This window comes from Podarcis liolepis, assembly GCF_965112155.1.
Source record: "Podarcis liolepis genome assembly, chromosome: 13".
NCBI classification, from domain to species: domain Eukaryota; kingdom Metazoa; phylum Chordata; class Lepidosauria; order Squamata; family Lacertidae; genus Podarcis; species Podarcis liolepis.
In genome coordinates this window covers 33,557,303-33,580,298 of record NC_139573.1, presented here as the reverse complement: position 1 = coordinate 33,580,298, position 22,996 = coordinate 33,557,303, and the positions used below count along the sequence as shown (strand labels likewise).

General features: G+C 48.4%; 1 protein-coding gene across 6 annotated transcripts in view; it reads left to right on the top strand.

Annotated features, from left to right (window-relative positions):
* The window catches only part of OSBPL7 (oxysterol binding protein like 7), a 35,342-nt gene extending 13,184 nt beyond the window's left edge, over nt 1-22,158 (top strand). For 3 of the 6 annotated variants that reach the window (XM_083469585.1, XM_083469587.1, XM_083469586.1), the window contains exons 7-23: nt 547-673; nt 1,723-1,826; nt 2,538-2,630; nt 3,191-3,320; nt 4,115-4,263; nt 5,692-5,787; nt 6,751-6,882; nt 8,998-9,091; nt 11,108-11,421; nt 12,383-12,520; nt 13,972-14,035; nt 14,996-15,074; nt 15,175-15,319; nt 16,830-16,974; nt 18,253-18,379; nt 19,020-19,142; nt 19,648-22,158. In XM_083469585.1, coding sequence (XP_083325711.1) covers nt 547-673; nt 1,723-1,826; nt 2,538-2,630; nt 3,191-3,320; nt 4,115-4,263; nt 5,692-5,787; nt 6,751-6,882; nt 8,998-9,091; nt 11,108-11,421; nt 12,383-12,520; nt 13,972-14,035; nt 14,996-15,074; nt 15,175-15,319; nt 16,830-16,974; nt 18,253-18,379; nt 19,020-19,142; nt 19,648-19,756 — 2,169 coding nt within the window. In that variant the 3' untranslated portion in view covers nt 19,757-22,158. The remainder of the gene's footprint in view (nt 1-546; nt 674-1,722; nt 1,827-2,537; nt 2,631-3,190; nt 3,321-4,114; nt 4,264-5,691; nt 5,788-6,750; nt 6,883-8,997; nt 9,092-11,107; nt 11,422-12,382; nt 12,521-13,971; nt 14,036-14,995; nt 15,075-15,174; nt 15,320-16,829; nt 16,975-18,252; nt 18,380-19,019; nt 19,143-19,647) is intronic. The other 3 variants (XM_083469588.1, XM_083469589.1, XR_014518102.1) reach the window with 2 other exon arrangements.
* The last annotated feature ends 838 nt before the right edge of the window (nt 22,159-22,996 follow it).

The following is a 22,996-nucleotide window of genomic DNA, read 5'->3' as shown; positions in this document are numbered from 1 at the left end:
AAGAGTTGCTTTATAGGCCAAAGTTAAGCTTTGGTGGTTCCCGTGGAAATGTTAAGTACATCTAGCAAATACATTTGTAACGTTCAGCTGCTAAGTTGCGTCGGCTGCTTGTATAACTGAAATTGTACATTTCCAGATGTTGTTGTACATCTCCAGCTTCCAATACTAGCTAGCCATACTGGTTGAGGCCTATGGGAGTTGAGAGTCCAATAACATCTCAAAGGTTATAGGTTCCCTACCGCTAGGATGACCAGTATACGAAGGAGCTGTGAGTTCTCCAACACCAGTTTATGTGGCTTTGTAAAAGAGTTTTATAGTATTGGCACTTAGCTGGTTTCACCTAGTGATTTATAGAGAAAAGGGGTGTTGAAATCCTAAAATGACTTTGCCTCTGCTGTTCAGCTTAGTGCCCGGGTCCCAGGGAGAGCTTCCTGGTGAACAAGAGGCTAAAAGCTCACAGCTGTGGCCTGCAAAATGGACGCGCCTCCCACAATCCTTTGCTCTTAGCTTCCGTTCGGCCCACATCTTCTTGCCTCCTTCCTGCAGGCCTGCAGCTCACGGCACCGCATTCTGATGTCCGAGAGTGCCCCTGCCTTGTCTTCCCTGGCCGGCCCCCGAGACAAGGTGAATTCTTGGCTGAGCGACAGCAAAGGCCTGGACAGGTGCTCAGCAGGTGAGATGGGATCTTCTTACCGCTTGCCTCAAACAAATGCCCTTCTGCCTTCCACCATTCCCAGCTCCCTCTCCTCTGCTCTTCTAAGCCAGCACTCTTTCTGAAGCACCGTCAAGCTTCTTGACGTCTGCATTTGCTGCTGCTGGGGAACCCTTTCCTATTCCATTGATCTCTCTCTCCTTCTAGCACCTTTCCAGTAAGAAGGCTTTTCCCTGGGGAGGGTCAGCAGATCAGAAGTGGGCTAAGGAGTTGGAGGGGGGCAGGAATCAGTGGCCGTTATAAGCCAGAACGAAGGAGAATGAAGGGGCAGCCTGTGGGTCAGAGTGGCTGTGCATGCTGTAGTTCTTTGTGGGAATTTGGCTTCCAAACTATGCTTGAAGTGCAAGCCATCCACCCAATGTCTCCACAGCAGAGGTCAGCAAACTTTTTTGGGAGGGGGCCGGTTCACCGTCCCCCAGACCTTGTGGTGGGCCGGACTGCATGCACGCACACACACACACATGGCGGAGGGGGCTTCTCTCTCCCCCCAGCCCCTCCCCCTGCCTACCTGTGGTTCTGCTGGCGCAAGGGTGGGCTGGCTCCGGAGAGGTGCTGCCCAAAATGGCGCTCAGCCAGCTCATCCCAGCCCCCTTCCTCCTCTACGCAGGGCAGGGAGAAGCCAGGAGGAGGAGGGAGGAGGCGCCATGGTGTGTGAGAGGGAGAGGGGAAATGGCGCCCCCAAAAAATGGCGGTGCAGAAAAAAAATTAACAAACAGAATCCACACGATCCACGGACCGTCAGCAGGCCGGATCCTGAGGGCAAATTGGTCAGATCCGGCCTGCGGGCCGTAGTTTGCCGACCCCTGCTCTACAGTGCTGCCATGATATAGTCCGCGTTCTCTTCCGAATGCTGACCGACCAAAGAGCCGATGTGCTCAACAGACAGGAAGTCCCGCCTCCTGACTTCCTGGCCTGTTTCTGCCATGTTAAATCTGCAGACATTGCCCATGCATGCTCTTTCCGAGTGCAAAATTTTCACGCGCGTAACGTTTGGTTTCTTTTTTCCTCAGAACTCTCCGAATGTCAGGGAAAACTTCAAGAGCTCAACCGGATGCTGCAGAGTTTGGAGACCCTGCACCGCATTCCATCTGCTCCCCTCATCTCCAATAGTCAGGTATGTAGAGTGGCGATGGCAACAGATCATCCTCCCCTGAGGCCCCTTTTTGTGTGCCTCCTCCACGAGAGGTCCAGAGGGGGGCCTTCTCTGCAGTGGTTCCCCACTTGTGGGATGCTCTCCTCAGGGAAGCTCTCCTGGCGCCTTCATTACATATCTTTAGGCGCCAGGCAAAAACATTCCACTTTTCCCAGGCCTTCGGCTACTTCAACAACCTATGGCCTTTTAAACTGTGCATTTTTAATTGCTTTTGTTTGTTACCATATTATGCATTTTTGTGTTTTTATATTGTAAGCCGTCCTGTGGAATAATAGAATTGTAGATTCTGTTATTTGGGTTGTTGTTTTTGTTTTGATTATTTATTTTGTGGTTTTATATTTGGATTTTTTTCTGTGAACTGCCCTGAGTCCTCCGGGTATAGGGCGGAATAATAATAATAATAATAATAATAATAATAATAATAATAATAATAATAGATTTGTAAGGGATCCCAAAGGTCATCTAGCCCAACCCCCTACAGTGCAGTTGCCACTGGCTCTGGAGTTGCTTTCTTGCCATTTCAGTCATGTACCAACCATGGGCTTTGAACGGATTTGCATGGTTATGTACCCACTCTTACAAATTGAGGAATTCCTGCTTTGAGTTCTCTGACGCTGAATAAACTTTCGATGGTAGCTGTGGCAGGAGACTCTTTCTTGATTTTTTTTACAGACCTCAGCGGGTACGGAGAGACCCAGGAAGGGGAAGAGATCCACCCGCATTTGGTGCACTCAGAGTTTTGCAAAAGACGACACGATAGGCAGGGTGAGCTGGCTTGGGACTGGGGGTGACTGTTCTGATATGGCAGTGATGGTCAAACTTGCCCCTCCAGCTGTTTTGGGACTACAATTCCCATCATCCCTGACCGCTGGTCCTGTTAGCTAGGGATGGTGGGAGTTGTAGTCCCAAAACATCTGGAGGGCCACGTTTGGCCATCACTGTTATATGGGGGGGGGGTGAGAGGGTGTGTGTCTAGCTTAGAAAGTGGAGGGTGGCATTTTGCATTGTCTTGCTGTTATTGAGAGAGCAATGATTTTCTGGGACAGAGGAGAAAAGCCTTTTGAGTAGTGCTTTTTTCTAAAAAAAGTTTAGGGGTACTCTAATTTTGACTCAAGAAAATCACCATTTTATAGTTCAAATCAGGGGAAATAAATACAGTAAATGGACAAAAGTACAAAGATTTACAAAACGTTTGGGGTATGCGTACCCCTGCATCTCCGCAGGAAAAAAAAGCACTGCTTTTAAGTAATATGGAAGGGGAGAGGGTGTGATTGGGGAAATGCTCTACTTGGGTGTCTAAACCAGAAGTGTTTTGTCACCTGCAGGTGGGGCGCCTGCATGGCTCTGTGCCCAACCTTTCGAGATATTTGGAATCCTGTCAGAACCAAGCCATCTTTAGCGTCCCTCCGGAATACAGCCAGCTGCAGAGAAGTTTCTGGATTTTAGCTCAGAAAGGTCAGCTTGCGGCAGGTGTTGGCTATTGTTGTTTGCAACGCTCAGGAATGACAGTCCTACTTTACCTTTATTTGTTATTTTTGTTGTGGGTGGAGAGGGATGTCGAAGGTCGACAGAGAGCAGGAGCATGAGAGAGATTGGAAGGAAAGATTGTTTTATGGGCTTGTTACTTTTTTGGGGAGGGGTTTAATTCCCCCCATTTCCACAACCTATTCTTTGCCGCGATAAATCACAGTGTTGTGACTGAAGCAACCCAGATTTTGTACAAAGGAAAGCTGGATTTTGTGTCCTGCATAAATTGCAGAAATGTTCTTGTTTTACATAACTAGTTCAGCTTCTGCAGAACAAGGGGAGTGTATCTATGGGCTACTTTTAAAATGAGGCTGCATTTTAAATTGCATTTTAACCTGTATTTTAAATTGTTTTTTTTTCTTTTCCTATTATGTTTTTACTGTAATTTTACTAGTGTTAGCCGTTCTGAGCCCGGCTCTGGCCGGGGAGGGCGGGGTATAAATAAAATTTATTATTATTATATAAATATATATATATATATACACACACACGCCTTGTTAGCCAATTCTGCTCACACACTTTGCTCCACTTCTTGAGTTTTCATTGGGTGTTACGTACATTTGTTTTCAAATTAGTCAAGGTGGCCTTAAGGGCTAGAAACTTGAGCTCCTTCCTTTAAAAACAAAAGTTGATCATTCCAAGGATTCCGGAGTCCTTGCCAAATGCCTGGTTCCTTATGAATGATGGGATCTGCTTTGAAATGTGCTTTCCTCCTTCGCCAGTTCATGGCTCCCTCAGTAGCGTGCTGGCCGTGCTGACGGCGGAGCGAGACCGTCTCCAAGAACTGCAGCAGACGCTCGATCTGCAACGCTCCACTATGCCTTCCGCCCAGGGTGGTCGTGGGGGTGGCATCGGCATGGCAGCAGCCGGGGTAAGGCTCCTCCCTCTGTCTTCTGGCAGGCTCGCCAATTGCTGGTTTTAAAACTTTGCTGGTATAGAATTATTAAAAAAAATGTTAGATGCTTATACCAAAAAACAACAACCCAAAATATGCAGGATACTGCAGCATTGGCACAGAATAGCTCAATCAGTGTACAGTACCGTATTTTTTGCTCCATAAGACACACTTTTTCCCTCCTAAAAAGTAAGGGGAAATGTGTGTGCGTCTTATGGAGCGAAGGCAGGCGGGAAAAGCCCCCAAGAGCCGCACACACGCTCCGCGCAGCTCTTGCGGGCTTTTCTACGAGGTGGGAGAAGGGCAGCCTGTCACTGAGGGGCTGTCCTTCTCCCACCTCGTAGAAAAGCCCCCAAGAGCCGCGCTCCCTTTCACGAGCCACGTGGAGCGTGTGTGCGGCTCTTGGGGGCTTTTCTCCCTCCTGGGGAAAAGCCTGCAAGTGCCACACACACGCTCCATTCGGCTCGTGAAAGGGAGCGCTGAGCAGAGCCTGGGATGCATCCCAGGCTCTGCTCAGCGCTCCCTTTAAAAAAAAAAAAAATTCTTGCATTCCCCCTCTAGAAACTAGGTGCGTCTTATGGAGCAAAAAAATAAGGGCTATATAAAGTCAAGAGCATGAACTTAATTTCAGGCAGGTAAAGGGAGTCTGACTGGCTCTGCCCCCACTTCTTCAGGTGGCTTTGGGCACATAAACCCCAGCCCTTCTAAGGGAATGCAAACCTTGACCAAAAGAAGTTTTCCATCTTTGATTTATGTACATCCCCAAGTCATAGAGAATATGGGGCTCCACAGATGTCTGTTTTTGGTTGTGCATTCATGATGGATTTGGGGCAGGTATAAGCGTTCCCGTTTTCAATGCTCCTGCGAACGTTTTGGGGCAGGCATACTGCTTTTGTTTCCAATCGGTGCATGCTAAAGCCCTGTCAAATAGTGCACCACAAACATGCCACTTAATTTATTTAATTTTTGCCTCGCGTTTGTTGCGCTATATTGCAAGAGTGCCCTTCCAAATGACAATGATGTGATAAAATCCGTGGCCCCCAAATGCCTCGGTGGAGCCTGTATAAGCCCCACCCCTGTTCTGCCTTCTTCCAGGTCCAAAAAGTCCCACACATTGGTGATTGCACGTCAATAGGACACACCTAAAATAGTCGCCACCTGTAGATAATAGATAATAATTTACTATTATTGCATCAATGACATGTTGCAGGATACACCCCCAAAACCAACAAACCCCAGTTTGGAGGGGTTCCGTATCTTTCTGGTGGTTTTGAGTGCTGGTACCTCATGTTTGAGAAATTTAAGCATTGCCTGGTCTATGATGCTCTACAGGGCAATTTCTTTATCTACATTCCGCGGCCCTCTCTAAATTCCTCCTTTCCCCCCCACCTGGCTTCTCTGCAGACACTGGACAATATGGAATGTATACGCCGTTTCCATTCTCTCTCCATCTCCTCGGACACAACCCTGGACTCCTTTGCCTCATTTAACCCTGATGAGGTAAGCTTTCCTTTTCTTTACAGCGGAGAAACCTGTGCCGCTGCATGCTAGCTGGGGCTGATAGGAGTCTTATTCCAAAACAGCTGGAGGGCACCAGGTTGGCAAAGGTTGCTGCAGGCTCTTAACCTGATCGGAGAGTATTGCAGAGTGCTCCAGGCAAACCCAGAGATGAACTAAGCAGCCATATTCCATCCTGTTTTGAGTTTCTCTAGTGGTCGCTCATAGATCTGTTCCGTCGTGTTGCATGTAACTTTTCGGAAAGAAAAAAAAGCCTGCATTTAAATTGTATGCAATTTGTGTGTGGATGAGCCTTTGGAGTCCAATTTGGAAGCAAGTTCAGGAGTGATGGATTGGGCTGATCCACTGCAATATAAACAGACCAAACAAACTCCTGAGTCCCTAAGGCAGGCTGATCCCTTCCAAACCACTAAAAGCCATTACTTACACAGGTTGTGACTCTGGCCATTAGGTTGGATGTTAGATTTTTGAAAAGGACTATAGAGAGATTCATGGAAGGTGAGGTTCATCCACAGCTATTGGCAGTGATTGCCAGAGGCCCTCTACTTTCAGGTTAAGGGATGCGGGTGGCACTGTGGTCTGAACCACTGAGACTCTTGGGCTTGCCGATCAGAAGGTTGGCAGTTCGAATCCCTACGGTGGGGTGAGCTCCTGTTGCTCTGTCCCAGCTCCTGCCAACCTAGCAGTTCGAAAGCACACCAGAGCAAGTAGATAAATAGGTTCCACTGTGGTGGGAAGGCAAATGGCGTTTCCGTGTGCTCTGGTTTCCGTAATGGTGTCCCGTTGCGCCAGAAGTGGGTTAGTCATGCTGGCCACAGGACCCAGAAAGCTCTCTGTGGACAAATGCCGGCTCCCTTGGCCTAAAAGCGAGATGAGCGCTGCAACCCCACAGTCGCCTTTGACTGGATCTCTTGGCAACATTTTTTTTCTTTCTCTGCCCTCTAGCCGGATGCCCTGTTGGTTAAAGGTCAGGAGCAGCAGCTCTCCAATCGCAGCATCGTGTCTCTCTCCGACTCGCACACGGAGTTCTTCGATGCCTGCGAGGTTTTCCTGTCGGCCAGCTCATCTGAGAACGAGGTTGGTGGATGTAGCCATTTGGGGGGGGGGGAGTCTTTAAAACAGGAATCTGTGGCCCACTAGTTGTTCCCGGGCTACAGCTTCCACCATCTGGAGGTACACGGGTTCCCCATATAAATAAACAAAATGATTGTGGTAATTGAGAGCAAATGGTCAAAACCCATCATTTATGGTGACACACATCAACAGGTGAAATTATAGCTGATCCCAACATAATCTTCCTTGCCGCAGATTAATTGCAAGGTGTTCTTACAGGCTGTTAGGAGAGAGTGGTTGTTTCAGTAGAAAACCCACCCTTTAGCGCTCAATCAGAGCAAACGTCAGTTCGGGGTTTCTGCAGATGGACGTTTGCTCTGGTTGAGCGCTAAAGAGCAGGTTTTTGCCGGGAAAGCTCTGGAGCATGAAAAATGCTTAGACACAGAGCTTTAAAGAGCAGGCTGTGCCTGGAAAAAGTGAAGGAAAGGTAAGTGTGAATAAGGTCAGTGTCTCTACCTGCTGATGCCTGAAAAAATAACCAGCAACCTTTAAATAATAGGACTTCCAGCTTCCTGCTGTGGGAAATGGCTGCCTCCCACAATAATTCAGATTGTAATTTGGTTTTTTTGTGTGCTTTTTTCTTTGATTTGGATTATGATTGGATTTGATTTGTTTTTAATGGAAAACTAATAAAATTATTAAAAAAAAAAAAATAACCAGCAACCACAAGAAAATGTACAATAATGTTGCCCAATTAACTTCCTGCACATCTGAGCTCATATGCTCATAAACAACTGTTGGTGAGTGATTCATTTTTTAAAAGATAGGCCTTGGCAGCATTTCTTTTTAAAAAAAGCAGTGGGAATGGTAAATAAATTGGATTTAGATTTTAATCCAGCTTTTCAGGGTATGATCTTGTGTCAGAGGCTCCATATCTGTGTAAGGTTTGTTTTTAAAAAAAAAAAAATAGAATTACATTTTTGTTGCTGTTTCTTCACTGTCGTCTTTTCTCTCTCTCTCTCATCCTTTTGTGAATTAGCCAGCAGCAAAGCCACTCCCCTCCGCCTAGCAGCTGCTGTCCCCCCCAAATCCCCCCAGTGGCCTATTCCCACCCCAACTCCTCATATACATCTGCCCAGATCTTTTATGTCCAGTCTCTTTCTCTCACTCCCTCTTCCTTCTAGAAGATCCAGGCTTAGCCCAGTTCTACAGTGTGTTCTCTTAGGCCTCTCTTCCTCCTCCTGCTGCTTTTCTACCACCTTTCCCCTTTCGGACACAACTCTAGGTGCCTGCTTCAAATTGAGAGACTCAGGAGCACTATGGTATTGAATGTCACAATCCCCTGCTTGCATGCAGCTCTTCCCATGAGTCTTGAAGGCGTCTGAGGGGAAGGCTGGGCTTTCCCAACTTGCTATTCCTTTGATGTCCAAGGCCTCAACTGGTGGCTTCTTCTTTCGATTGCTTCGAAGAGTTCTGTGTCACAGTCCTTACCGTCTCTGCAATGTGGACCTGGAGAATCCTGTGAAATCTTTCTCTCTTCTTTGTCCTCTGTCTCTCCTTCTACCCTACACTTCACGGGAGAAGCAGCCTTTGCTTCCCACATATCTTTCCCGGCTTCCAGGTTCAGTCATTTTGCTGGGGATGAATTTCAGGGCCAAATTGCCTCTGCCCCATTTTCGCTATAGGGCCAAGAGCACATAAGGCTCAGGGCCTTCCCAGTGGCCTCTCCCTTTAAAGTGAGGAACCTTTGTTCCTCCAGGTCTTGCTGAACTACAATTCCCATCAGCCCCCATCAAGCATGGCTGTTGAACAGAGACAACATCTGGAGGGACAAAGGCTCACCACTCTTGCTTTGAAACTTGATAGGGAAGGAGAATGGAGATTGCGCTGACTAAATCTGTGCTGTCAGTCCACCCTGACGCCATTTTCCAAAAGCATCCCTGTTGGATTTTTGCTGGGCCTTTTTATATAAGAAAAGTTGCATTGGGTTCCATGCCCCTTGCCTAAGTCCTAGCCTTCTGTCCTGCCTCTGATTCCATTTAAACTCAACACAGCCACCAACTCCTCTTCCCCGTCATTCCTCTTTCCTGGCAAGCCCACCACTTCCCTTGGCCTGTGTAACCTCTGTTGCTCCTCCAGGCCACAGACGACGAGTCCTGCATCAGCGAGGTGACTAACAGCATCTTGGAGGAAGCCACAGACATGGCGGGAGGACCAGGGCGTTGTCTCAAAGGTACTTGTTCCAGGAGGTGATCAGGGTGGGTGTGCTTGCAGAGGAGGAGCTACAGAACAGAGCTGCGACTAGGGGAGGGGATAAATCGGGGGCAGGGGACCCGTGGCCTACAACTCCCACCATTACCTCAACAAATGTCCTTGCTCGTTGGGGCTGATGGGAGTTGTAGGCGAACAACATCTGGAGGGCACTAAAGAGCAATGAGCTGGAGGTAATCCATCCTTTTTATAAATGTCACCTGCCGTCCCCAAGTATATGCCGACCTCCCAGAGTAAGTTATACAAAATAGTAATAGTACAAGAGTTGGAATAGGCACCATTCACATAACAAATGATTGACCTTTTGGATTTCACTTCCACAGGAGGTGCGGGGCTGTGGAGAGCAACATTCCTAGGGGATAACTGGGAGCAGGGTGGGTCACCCAGAGCTGAAAGTGGGTGGGACCCCTTTTCTGCCCCTGACCCTGACCCAGCCTCATTTCTTGCTTTCTTTTTCCCAGCCACCGCTTTCTCTCTCCCTCCCTCTTCCTCCACACCCTGTGGGCTGCTAAGGGTGGGTGGGGAGCGCACACAGATCCCTCTTGCTGAGGTCTGATCTGATCACTAGCAGAGGGGGCTTCCTCCCCCCCCCGCTTCTTTCCCCATCGCTCCCCCCATTTTGACTCTCCCTTCCTAGCACCCTAATTTGTCTCCATCTTGCCTTCCTCCTTCCCTGTCATGCTCCTTCCCACTGTCATGAAGCGAGTCAGGGCTGCAAGCTTCCCACTCCTGCACTATTACAAGGTCTGGCCTTAGCTGCTAGGTTAAGTAAAGGTAAAGGGACCCCTGACCATTAGGTACAGTTGTGACTGACTCTGGGGTTGCGGCGCTCATCTCGCTTTATTGGCTGAGGGAGCCAGCATACAGCTTCCGGGTCCTGTGGCCAGCATGACTAAGCGAACCAGAGCAGCTCACGGAAATGCCGTTTACCTTCCCGCTGGAGTGGTACCTATTTGTCTACTTGCACTTTGACATGCTTTCAAACTGCTAGGTTGGCAGAAGCTGGGACCGAGCAACGGGAGCTCACCCCTTTGCGGGGATTCGAACCGCCGACCTTCTGATCAGCAAGTCCTAGGCTCTGTGGTTTAACCCACAGCGCCACCCGTGTCCCTTAGCTGCTAGGTTAGATGGCTTTAAAAGCAAAAGAACAAACCCCTGGAGGATTTGTGTGTGTTTGTTGTCTATCCCTAACTGTTATCCACTTAGTGGAGCTTCCATATTCAGAGCCACTATACTTCTGAATATCAGAAGCTGGCATTCAGCACAGAAAGGAAAAAGTATTGCATCCTATTCTTCCTGTGACCTTCATAGAAGCATCTGACTGACCGCTGCTGGAAACAAAATGCTAGACGTTTAACATTTTTAAATTTTTTATTTATCTTAGCAGCAACATCTAGTTCAATAACACAACAGTAAAGAAAGACTGAATTCAAATTGAATTGAATTCAAATTGAATTCAAATTAAACACACACAAATACAAATTTGGGTCATGTAGTTCACAAGGGCTCTTTGTGCGGAAATTGTGTATAAAATGGGCCGTGTTCGGCTTCTTTGCAGGGAGTGGGGGGGGGTCCTCAGAGTTTGGGGCTGTGCTTCTTGTAACACAGAAGCCTCATACACCCACGTCATGGGCAAACTAGACAGAGAGGGAATATCTAAAAGTCCCTGCCTGGAGGAGGCTGATTTCTGGCTCCTAATCTCAAATGCGCAGGAAGAGGCGGAGGAAGCACCGCGATGAGTCAGACAAGGAGGAGGCAAGCTCTTTGTCACGAATCACTGCAGAGACAAAACTGGGGTTTGGAATTCAGGTTTGCAAAACAGGGTGTTTCCTGGCTCTGAGGAGATGAAACGGGTTTCGTACTCCGAAGAGCAACAACATTAAATACGTTTCTTCAGCCATCTTGCCTCTCAGTTTCACAGCCAGGCGTAGGGTCTCTTTTAAGACCTGACAGGAACTGCTTCTGTGCTTCCCTATAGGCCCAGGCGCCATGCCCTGTGTTGGGGACACCTCTGAGATGAGCCTTGGCCTGCCAGTGCCTCTCCCTTTGTACCTCCCCGGGCCGGGTCCCGGGATCATCCGACGGAACTGCCTCCCGGCCTCCCACGTCCATGCCAGCGACGTCAGCGTCTGGAACATCCTCCGCAACAACATCGGCAAGGATCTCTCCAAGGTCTCCATGCCGGTTCAGCTGAACGAGCCCCTCAACACGCTGCAGCGCCTCTGCGAAGAACTTGAGTACAGTGCCCTGCTGGATGCGGCCAGCCGCAACCTGGACCCCTGTGAAAGACTGGTATTTGGCCTCGCCCTCTTTATTGCCTTAACCAGGCCGCCATCTTGGAACAGGGGTTGTGTTGGTCAGGCGAGAAGGTCATCCATGTGTATCCCTTGGGGGACCAGCTCTTGGTGGGGAAAAAGAGAATTGGAGGTCACATTCCAGGCAGGCCAAATATAAAAGGCTTCAAGGCAGGCGCAAATCAGGGGCAGTGACAGGTGTGGCCCAGGGAGAGTCCTGAGGGCCAGATCGAAGGCCTGCATTTGGCCTCTGGGCCTGAGGTTCTTTCATCCCTTTGGCCTGAATCTTCTTACTTGGCCTGAGATTGAACCCACCCAATCAAAAGTCTGCAATGAGACTGACAGAACATCGTCGTCCTTTCCCTTTTGGCAGGGAGGGGGGATTATTATTATTATTATTAAAGAATTTATTTATTTATTTATTTAGACAAAGTAATAATCATAAATAAATAAGAATAAAAATGTGCACCCCACCACCGAGACCGTTCCATTGTAACTATCCAACCTCCCAAAATTTCAACACCTCTTGCTATGGTTTGACCCCTTTACGTTGTAACAGTACAAATCCTACAAACACCTTCCACATCTCCTCGAAATAATTTCTCCTGCATATTTGCCGTCTTACCTTAATGGCACATGTTAATTTGTCATTAATAGCTATATCCCACACCCCTTTATGCCATTCTTCCATTTTATATTCTGCTTTCCCCTGCCTAGTTATCATAATTCTCGCAGCTGTCGATAAATTTGTGAGCAAGTTCCTTCATAGCCTGCGAACCTTCCACCCCATCGTAAATTGATAATAAGGCTGCTACCTCTGGACTTTTGGTCAGCTTTAACCCAGTGGTCGTCCTTTCCCTTGGCCTTTACAATCACAGTATTTTCTCAGCTGGTTATGTGTTGTCCCCCACCCCCACTTTTCTCTGTCCCTAATGTTTATCTCCCTTCCCTTCCCATAGATCTGCATGGCTGCCTTCGCTGTATCGGCTTATGCCTCAACGTACTACCGTGCCGGCAGCAAGCCGTTCAACCCCGTGCTTGGAGAAACGTATGAGTGCATCCGGCCAGACAAGGGCTTTCGTTTCATAAGTGAACAGGTAAGGAGCTGGAGAGAGCAGAGGGAGGGGGGCAGGCAGGCAGGCAGGGCAGTCGAGAAAGAGGGGAGCACTCATCCGCCAAGCAATATGGCAGGTGCCTCAGGCTTACAGGTCCAGAGGGGTTGGGCGAGTGTTTCTCACGGAGCAGCGAAAGGGATCAGGACTTTGCTTTTTTAGCTTAGGAGGGAAGGAGAGGATGAATGGTGCTGAGAGAGGGGCATGGGTGGGACAAAAATAAATAAGGACTCATCCACACTCCTGCTTGTCCCCAGGGAAAACCCACTGCATCAGAGCAAATGTCAATCGAGTTTTCTTCAGATTGATGTTTGCTCCGATTTAGCACCGAAGAATGTGTTTTCCAAGGGAAAGCGGCTGGGGGAAAGGCAAAACTGCTCAGACCCATGTCTAGAAGGAACAAGAGAAGTGGGAAACAGATTGGACCCGTGCTTTCTAGACATGGGGCAAGTGGAAGTGTGGACCCGAACCCTTTGTCTCCCGGCTCTTACTCAGAATGGAAGACTTGGGGCTCCGTCTTGGGCTGAGGGCATTCCCTTCCCTCAGAGGTCCTCAGTGGACAGTGCTGCCTAGTAGGCAGAGGCCAAGGAGAAAGAAGGGTGAGGGCAGAAAATGCCACTTGGAATCATCATGGCACCATATGGGGTGCCGTGTTATTTCTGTTCTCGACACCAAACTGGGATGTGATCTTTTATTTTGAGGATATTTTGTGAGCATCTTTGATAGCCACTTGGGGCTATCAAGAGTTGAAATAAAACCTGCAAAGAGATTGTGGTTTCCATCGTCAGCAGTTCACTGGGCCCAGGATTTTTCAATAAAAGTTTTATTTGCCAGGCACTTCCTTCAAGGAACACCCCGTTTTTACCTGAAAAGAATCCTGTGAGGTAACTTAGGCCAAGTATTTAGGCCCACCTAAGGCCTAAGGCTGCATACATATCACCAGCTTAAAACGCAGCTAGTTTTTTCTTTCTTCCTCAATTTAGATCCACGCTCGTTTGGGGGCGGGGGGCCGGAATGCATCCTAACACAGAATTTCCTCAGAAACTCCAGGATAGATATGGATTGAGGCTATCCTCGTGTGTACAGTCCTCCTTAAACCTACGATGGGAGCACATTGGATGCAGAGTATACAGGTGTGGGTACACAAATTAAATCTGTAGCTCTGTGCAGAATGCAGTCCCTGAACCTGGATGTTTAATGTGCAATCCAGAGAACATTTGTAATCTTTAAATCCTGTTAAACCACAACCCCCAATTTAAGATTACAGCCATGACCTGAATTTCTGCCAATTTCTCTGACATTTAAGTGGGCAGAAAGAAAGAAAAAACAGTTCCTTTTTTTGAAATGGCACACTTTTTGAAGGTGTCCACCCCTGAAACGCTGGTGGCTTATTATCTTCCTTCTGCGCCCCCCCCCCGCCCCCACCTAAACTGCAGGTCTGCCACCATCCTCCTGTTTCGGCTTGCCACGCAGAGTCTGACAACTTCGTATTCTGGCAAGGTGAGGCTTCAAGGTAAAAGCAAATACATGCTTGGAAAGAGTGTGCAGGAGGGAAAGAAAATAGCACCCTGGAGCTCTCTTTGGGGGTGGGGGAGTGTGTGCTTTGTTTCTTGGGTCAAAAAGACTGTTCCAGGTTGTCGACAGAGTTCCGTCCCAAATCAGATTTTAAAACATTTGAGGGGTCAGCTCTTGACCATGAACGAGTGTTTTCTGAGCATGTGTCCCTTCCTCACCGATAAGCAAAAGCATGTGTGGGGAACCTGTGACCCTCCTTATTTTGCTGAACTATATCTTGGGCCCTGCTTACTAGGGGATTATGGTGGTTGTAGTTTAGGAAGATCTGGAGGGCTGAAGGTTCCCCACACTTGGACTCAAGCAAAAACCTCTTTGCATTTGACAATAGGAGGCCAGGATGGGCTCTGTCAGAAAAGTCAACTTGCAGGTACCATTGGCCATAGCACTGGATTCATTCAGTCTTCCCTTCCCTTCCCTTCCCTTCCCTTCCCTTCCCTTCCCTTCCCTTCCCTCCCCTCCCCTCCCCTCCCCTCCCCTCCCCTCCCTCCCTCCCTCCTTTCCTTCCTTTCCTTCCTTTCTTTCTTTCTTTCTTTCTTTCTTTCTTTCTTTCTTTCTTTCTTTCTTTCTTTCTTTCTACATCTTCCTTAGAACAGTGTTTCCCAAACTTGGGTGTCCAGCTGTTTTCGGACTACATCTCCCATCATCCATAGCTAGCAGGACCAGTGGTCAGGGATCATGGGAATTGTAGTTCAAAAAAAGCTGGAGGGCCAAGTTTGGGAAACACTATCCTAGAAGAATGCCTTTAGAGTAGGCTCATAATCTGTGCTGCAGTCACCACCCCACTTCACAATTTGGCTTACCTCCCAAAGACATAATTAGTGTGACCTCACTTTTCATATTTCTCTCTCTCTCTAACCCCCACCCCAAATATTTTGTTTTGCTTAGACATGAAGTGGAAAAATAAATTCTGGGGCAAATCCTTGGAGATAATCCCCGTGGGTACAGTGAACGTCCATCTTCCCAGGTGAGTCGCCCGTCCTCTTTCCTGCCCCTTTGATCCTTGGTGGATTTTCCACCTACCTCCAGACCCTGGATCCCCCTTTCTTTCTTTCTCCCAACGAAAGGTTTGGGGATCACTACGAATGGAACAAGGTGACTTCCTGCATCCACAATATCTTGAGTGGGCAGCGCTGGATCGAGCACTACGGCGAGGTGCTGATCCGGAACACGAGAGACAGCACCTACCACTGCAAGATCACCTTCTGCAAGGTAGGTTCTGGTCCAGGGCTGTTTTGTCTGCGTTCCTCCCTCACCCCCCTGCTCCTTCTGTTCTGTGCTTGCCCCTTCAAATCCTGCCCCTCTTGGCTCTGAACCCAGCCTCTGGCATCTGAATTTGAACATTCCCAGCACTTGCCCATCCCAGCACAGTCTTGGTCTACATTTGGACTGGCAATGACTTCATGGGATTTGAGGCGTTGGTCTTTCTCAGCCAAACCTGGAGATACCCAGGATTGAACATGGGACCTTCTGATTGCAAGGCAGGTGTTCTGCCACAGAGCTACGGCCCTGCCCTCTGGTGCCTCTCCCTCTTTCCTGGAACATCTTGTGGTACCTGGGTTCTTCCCCTTGGACTGCCTCACCCCTGCTGCTCAGTGTCTTCATTCTGCACTCCTGTTCTCACTCCATCTTTTTTGAGCTTTCAGTCTCTTTCTCCCTTCTCTCCCCGCTCCCTGTGCCTGTTACTGGAGATTCTTCACTCTGCGGCACTTTAAACCTTGGTTAACCTTAACCATGATTTAAAGATGAACAGGCAGCTTGATGGTGCATATGGCAAAGATAACAGCTGCTTCACTCCTTCTGCTGCCACGTTGCTGAGACATAACCTATGGTTTGGCTTAGCATTAGGTTTGAACTGGGGCTTCTGGTTTCTTTCCTCCAAACAAACCGTGAGCAGTAAACTAAATAAGAAAACCTTGGTTGTTTGAAGAGAAACAAACCATGAGCCCAGGTTTGTAAGTGATGCTAATCCAAACCATAGCTTGGCTCATGGCACTGCAAAAGCAGGGAAGGTGCAAAGTGGCCCAATTTGCATCTATGTACCAGCATGCTATGGGACGTGGGTGGCGCTGTGGGTTAAACCACAGAGCCTAGGACTTGCCGATCAGAAGGTCGGTGGTTTGAATCCCCGCAACGGGGTGAGCTCCCGTTGCTCGGTCCCTGCTTCTGCCAACCTAGCAGTTCGAAAGCATGTCAAAGTGCAAGTAGATAAATAGGTACCGCTCCAGCGGGAAGGTAAACGGCGTTTCTGTGCGCTGCTCTGGTTCGCCAGAAGTGGCTTAATCATGCTGGCCACATGAACTGGAAGCTGTACGCCGGCTCCCCCGGCCAATAAAGCGAGATGAGCACCGCAACTTCAGATTCTGCCACGACTGGACCTAAGGGTCAGGGGTCCCTTTACCTTTTTACCAGCTGCTGAATGGTCCAGCTTTAAACCATGGTTAAGCTTAACTATGGTTTAAAGTGGCATGCAAACCAAGCCTGTCTCTCTCTCTAACCATCCTGAGATTCCCCTCCCCGCTCTGGAGCCCTTTAAATTCTTACACTAATGCCTGACCCGCAAATTGATTCCCTCCCTTTTACTCCCAGGTTTCTCCCTGCCCTCCCACCCTTCAATCTCTCCTTCCAGCCCTCTTCATCCCACCCTGTTCCTGCCTGCATTGACACCTGATTGTGTGGAGCCATCCTCCCTGCTCTAACCGCACCCTCCCCTCTCTGGCAGGCGCGGTACTGGGGTTCCGGGGTCAACGAGGTGCAGGGCGCCATTTTCAGCCATAGCGGCAAGGTTATCCACCGGCTCTTCGGGAAGTGGCACGACGGGTTGTATCGCGGCGTGGCCCCTGTCGGCAAGTGCATCTGGAGGCCCAGTAAGGAACTGCTTGCACCGGGGCAATGGGGGAAACTGGCAGTTACTGGAGCTCCTGTAGGTCTTGCCCCACAATGGTTGATGAGTCCGTTCTGAAATGCTACAGTTCCGTGAATGCAACAATTCCACAGTTCTTTGTGGAAACTCCTGGAACCTGGATTTCTGATGCGGGTGGTGTTTGGTCTTAGTTTGAAACCAGAGATCAAATTTATCAAATTTCTAGCTATTGTTGTTGAACCTTGGAAGTACATGTAAAAATGGCTGCTAAAGGTGTGGAAGCTGTGGGAGGGATTGTTGCTGGGTAGGGTCCAAGTAGCCCAAGGCTCCCCTACCATGAAGCAGACATCTTTGGCAACATAATTTGGGGGCCATTAAGGGTAGCCAGCTGATCTGACCCATGGAGCGCAAATCACTAAGGTGTTCTCCTGGGGAAGCCCTATTGAAAGGAATGGAGACTGTGCAAGAGCCACCATCAAATGGATCCTTATCGTGTATAGCATTCTTCCATGCGTCTGTGAATCTGTTTGCCCATCTTTTCCTGAACCACTTTTGCCGTCTGAGTGGGAGTGATATCTTAGAATCTGAGGAGGCGAGGAAAGTAATAGACTAGTAAGAAAGCTCCCAGTTCCTTAACACCCTCATCTCATAAGAACTGAATAGGAATCAATGAATAGCATTTATTGCATTGGTCCATAACAGAAAGGAACTGCAAGAAAGAAGTCTTCCTGTTCCTCTGGGAAGCATAGAATCCTTTGTGACATGAGCAGCCGTTGTCCTAATTCCCTCCCTCATCTCAGACCTATTTGCTTGTCTAGCAACCAGCATACCCCATTTTAAGGAAACAGGAAAGCTTGCCTTGCTTAACGTGTCTGGAACGTTCGAGGATGAATGTGGGAACATAAATATGCAACAGACCAGGGCAGCTATTGTCTGGAAACACAACTATGTGATAGTGCATGACTTTGAGAACGTGGGATACAACCTTTGAGACAGGCGGAAAATAAAAACAAATTCTGTTCAACTAACTCTGGGCCACAAAGCAACAAAGCAAACAATAGTGAAAAGGGTGCTTATTCTGGCAAGGAGCACCTTCTTTTGGGCAGGCCTATGTAAATTCAGCAAGCGGTCCCCACTCTCATCTCAGGCCACTTACAATCCAATACAATCCACAGCTTTTGAGAGATTTAGGTAGGATCAACCTGTCAGAGTAAGTGGGTGGTGGGCACCTGATCTTCTGAAATCTTTCTCCCTCTGCCTTTGTCTCCCCTGCTGTTTCCAGACCCCATGCCTCGAGACTTCGAGAAGAACTATGGTTTCACTCAGTTTGCCTTGGAGCTCAACGAGTTAACGCCGGAGCTCAAGCGTCTCCTTCCCTCCACAGATACGCGCCTGAGGCCTGACCAAAGGTGAGGGCAGGAAAGCCATTGGGGACTGTCTTTTCCTCTTTTGTTTCAGATAGCCTACTTTTCTGCTGGTAAGGTGTTCAAGGCAGCTTCCGTTCATAGAAATCCCCTTTTTTGCAGCATCCACGCTAAAGCTGATATACACAAAAATTAGGGAAATGAGCGAACATAAAAAATGCAAGGACCAGAAATTCACAGAAGACTGGAGTAAATTTACAGATTATATGAAAAGTATTTGTGATGATCAGACTACGTTTGTAGGTTTGCAAGAAGTTTTGTGAGAATTATTGGAACTATTGCAAAAAGGGATTGAGGGAGGATGGTTAGCTAAGATAATTAAAGGCAATATGAATCTAAGAAATGCATAAAAAGTGGTTAAAATGGTGGATCATCAGAGGCGCTGATGGAAGTCCAAAAAAAAAAGATTGTAAAAGTGGTGAAGTTTTGTGGTATGTTTTATAATTTATATGGTAAAACTAATAAAAATTATTAAAAATAAAAATAAAAATGCAAGGCCATTGTAAGCTTTCCTGCATATCCTGGCTGCCATTTACACCCCATAGACGTGCACACACAAGTTTTTGATATGAAAAGGAAATGAATACGACTGGGTTTGGTGCCCTTCTCCTCCCCACTTCTCCAGGTACCTAGAAGAGGGAAATGTGCAGGCCGCAGAGTCGCAGAAGCGGCGAATCGAGCAGTTGCAGCGAGACCGGCGTCGGGTCATGGAGGACAACAACATTCTTCATCAGGCACGCTTCTTCAGGTGCTTCCTCCTTTGCTTCCTGTTGTTTCTTCCTCCATGGAGCCTATGGCCAGGTTTTTACATAAACGCCAACCCATGGTTCATGTAAGCTGTGGTTTATTTAGCAAACCAGGAGTTAGCCATGGTTGGTGAAGCAAAGTGTCCTGTTGCGAGGAGGTGGAACTCGAGTCTCCTTGCCATTTAAAGAAGCAGAGCAGAGGATGCAAAATTAAAATTAAACATGTAGTCTTCCTTGATTTGCATCTATATACAGGTTGCGGGATTCATCCTTTTTTGGGACATGATTCTTTTTTATTTTTGTAAGCATATTGACTACACACACACACACACACACACCATAGGTTGCATCCCGTCAACATCCTAGTTCCCTGCTTCCTAGGGGTGAATCAAAACATGTCCTGCTTTTGAAACATGAATTGGTAGTGGCTCCAGACGCATCTCCTCTCACCAAACCGTTAGCCCTGACTCCTAACGGGCTCCTTTTCTTCTTCCTTCTTCCTGGCAGGCGGCAAGTGGATGCAAATGGCAAAGAATCCTGGTTAACCAACAGCAGCTACTGGAAGCTGAGGGCGGAGCCTGGCTTCAGCAATATGGACAGCGCCGTCTTGTGGTAGCGGTTAGCAACCGCGGGAGCGGCTGTGTCTGCCCGCCATCTCCCAAAGCAGGGGGGTTGGGCGGGGGGTTAGGAGACCAGACAGCAAGGACCCCCTGCTAGATAAGCACAAAGGTGACCAAGGCATGCAATCCTGGGATTACCAGCACCTCGTGAAGCGGAGGGACGCCTTTCGGTGTTGCGCCATGCACTTCCAAAGCAGCCCTACCCCTCTCGCACACTTGAGGAAGGCGACCGTGATCCATCTCGCCTCCTCAAAACTGCTGCCTGCTGGCTAGGCAGACCTTGGTGTGGAGCCTTGGGTTGCCGCGGATGCCGACAGGAAGCACTTTAACACCAGCCGAATCACAAATCGGCTCCGGGGCAGAAGCAGTGGGGCCAGCGAGACTGGACGCCCCCCCTCCCCCCCGCAACTTGAAAATGGGAAACCGCTCTTTAAATTTTCGAAGCCTGCCTTTTGCTCAGAGAACAGTGGCAAATGTGCGCTCCAGTGTGGAGTGGTTGTTTGCACAGCAAAGCCTGGATACCGGACATTTTGGGTCCTCCTGACTACCTAGTAGTTTCCTTCTGGGGGGTGGCTGGTCGCGCCCTCCCTCCCCTCCTGTTTTTTTGGTTGTTTTCAAGTCGCTCCCGGTGGTCGTTCTGAGGTAAAGCCTGGCCTAGGTTAGGAATTCCTGCTCCGGGAGCAGATTATAATATGTGAAGCTGTGGTAGCCCTCTGAGGCAACTCTCTTTCTCCCCGCAAGGTGGCTGTAGGACAGGAATTGGGTTAATGTCGCTCTGAGCCAGAGATGCCTGGTATGGCAGAGACTCCAGGACTTTCCCCCACGCCTTAAGGAAGTCCTCTGAGTTCTGGGCCACTGTTGGGGCTTATAGCATTGAATCAGGACATTGTGTGTATGTGTGTTTTGTTTCCCTTCATCACCCCATCTCTGGTATCTCCTTCCCTCCCTATTTGCTAGGATTGTAAGCCGTTCTCCTCCTCCTCCCCAGTCCTTCAGCATTTGAAGCAATAATTTTAAAAAGTGGGGAAACACTGGCACTCCCACAGCCCTTTGCAGAAATTTGTACCTCAGCATCAGGTCAGGGTCTCTCAGAACTTGTGATATTCAAAGCTGCCTCGATTATGATTGAATGTAGAGGTGTGTGTGTATCATGGGAGCAAAACACATATTCCGATCTCTTTCTCAGCTGTGGCAAGAGGAATATAGACTATCCTGAGGCTCGGGTCCTGTTTTGAAGGGAGGGAAGAAAGGAGGAAGTTCTGGCTGAGTCTAGAGCAGGCCCACACAAGTTGTGGCCCACCAAGCCAATGCAGACCAGCGAGTGTTTGACAGTCCCCACTATCGTTGCATTTCCAGATTTACTGAACACCAGAGGGGTTGCAGTACACATGGTTAATTTGGCTTGGTGGGTTACAAGGTGTTGCAAGCTCAGTCCAATGGCTCCGTTCACACCTAAGTTTCCAATTTTATGGTTTGTGTTCCTGGTTTCATCCCCCACCCAGTTTTCAAACTCTGTTTCGGGAAGTACTGTAACTGGAAAATGCTGCATGTCTTTATGAAGTTACAAAGTTCAGGCACAAGTATGAGACCATCATGCAGAACTCCTAGGACCATTTTCCATGCTCCTATATCCTGCAAACCTGTCTGAGCTTTCCCAGCACTATTAAAACGAACATCTACTGCCAAAGTGGAGAAACGCAACATGTGAAGCAGCCCTCAGTTCTTTGAATTCCCAATCTGGATGCAGGGCAGCCTAGGGACATGACAGTGTTATATATTTTTAGCGTCCAGACTCTATGTTCTTTTACTGCAGTTCACCACTGTGTTGCCCAACTCACCCTGAGGTGGTCAAGAACCTTTTCCTGCTTTTTTTCTTGTTTACTGGCCCAGCCTCACCATTTACATGGGTCTGAAGTGGGCGGCATCATTAACTGAATGTCTACAAAGCACTTTGGTTCCCTTCCTTGCTGGGAAAGGGTGGGGTTTGCACACGGTTGGAAACAGAGCCTCACTTTTCAGCTTTGATCTTCTATTTTATTTTAAGAGATACTTCCTGAAAGGGTTTTGATAATCGCTGCATAGGAGGGGGAGCTTTAATTTATTCCCTGTTATTCGCTCCTCCCTCTCTGCCCCTTCCTGAAGATTTCTTGCCCAACAGATCCAGATTGGTGTCCTGTCTTGTTGTCTGCCCCTCCTTTCTGTGTGCTGGTTGTCTTTAATGTCTCGTCTGGCCCACAAAGCAGGTCGGCCTGCTCTTCGTTCACCTCACCTGGCTGGTCCAGTGATGAGCCACCGTTCCGTCTTCTGCGACCATGTTGACTAGCCTCTGTTCTGTCTTTGTGTTGTGGCTTGAACACTCCACGGCGTGTCCAATAATAAAAACAAAGATTTCAGAAAAGTTCCAGCGTGTGGCGGCCATTTTGTTCATCCTCCTCAGCCGGCAAGCATGTGTGATCAACTGCTTGTCCCTCACCATCAGTAATTGAATAGTAAAGGTAAAGGTAAAGGGACCCCTGACCATTAGGTCCAGTCGTGGACAACTCTGGGGTTGCGGCGCTCATCTCACTTTACTGGCTGAGGGAGCCAGCGTACAGCTTCCGGGTCATGTGGCCAGCATGACTAAGCCGCTTCTGGCAAACCAGAGCAGCACACGGCAACGCCGTTTATCTTCCCACCAGAGCAGTACCTATTTATCTACTTGCACTTTGACATGCTTTCGAACTGCTAGGTTGGCAGGAGCAGGGACCAAGCAACGGGAGCTCACCCTGTCACGGGGATTCGAACCGCCGACCTTCTGATCGGCAAGTCCTAGGCTATGTGGTTTAACCCACAGAGCCACCCGCGTCCCAACTGAATAGTAGTTTTTTTTAAAAAAAGCCACCATTCATATGCCCTTTTTTGACTGCTCAAATTGCACAGTACATATTATCCCCCTAAAAGCAACATTTTTTAAACTCAGGCCCATATTGCAGGGAGCGGCCAGATGTCACTTCATAAATCTGTGGTTGTGGAAAGGTTCAAAAGGGTGAATTGCTGCCAAAGATACTGTGCTACAGCGCCGGTTTAAGATGATTTTGACAGATGTGTCTTAACTGCAGCCACCAGCCCTGCCGTGGTGCAGGAAAGTCTACCACTTTCTGGATTAGCAGAGTGTGACAAGCAGCCAGAGGAAGTACTTAACTACAATGGCTCTCAGTACATTTCTGAGCACAAGTCAAAGTGTTGGTGCTGACCTT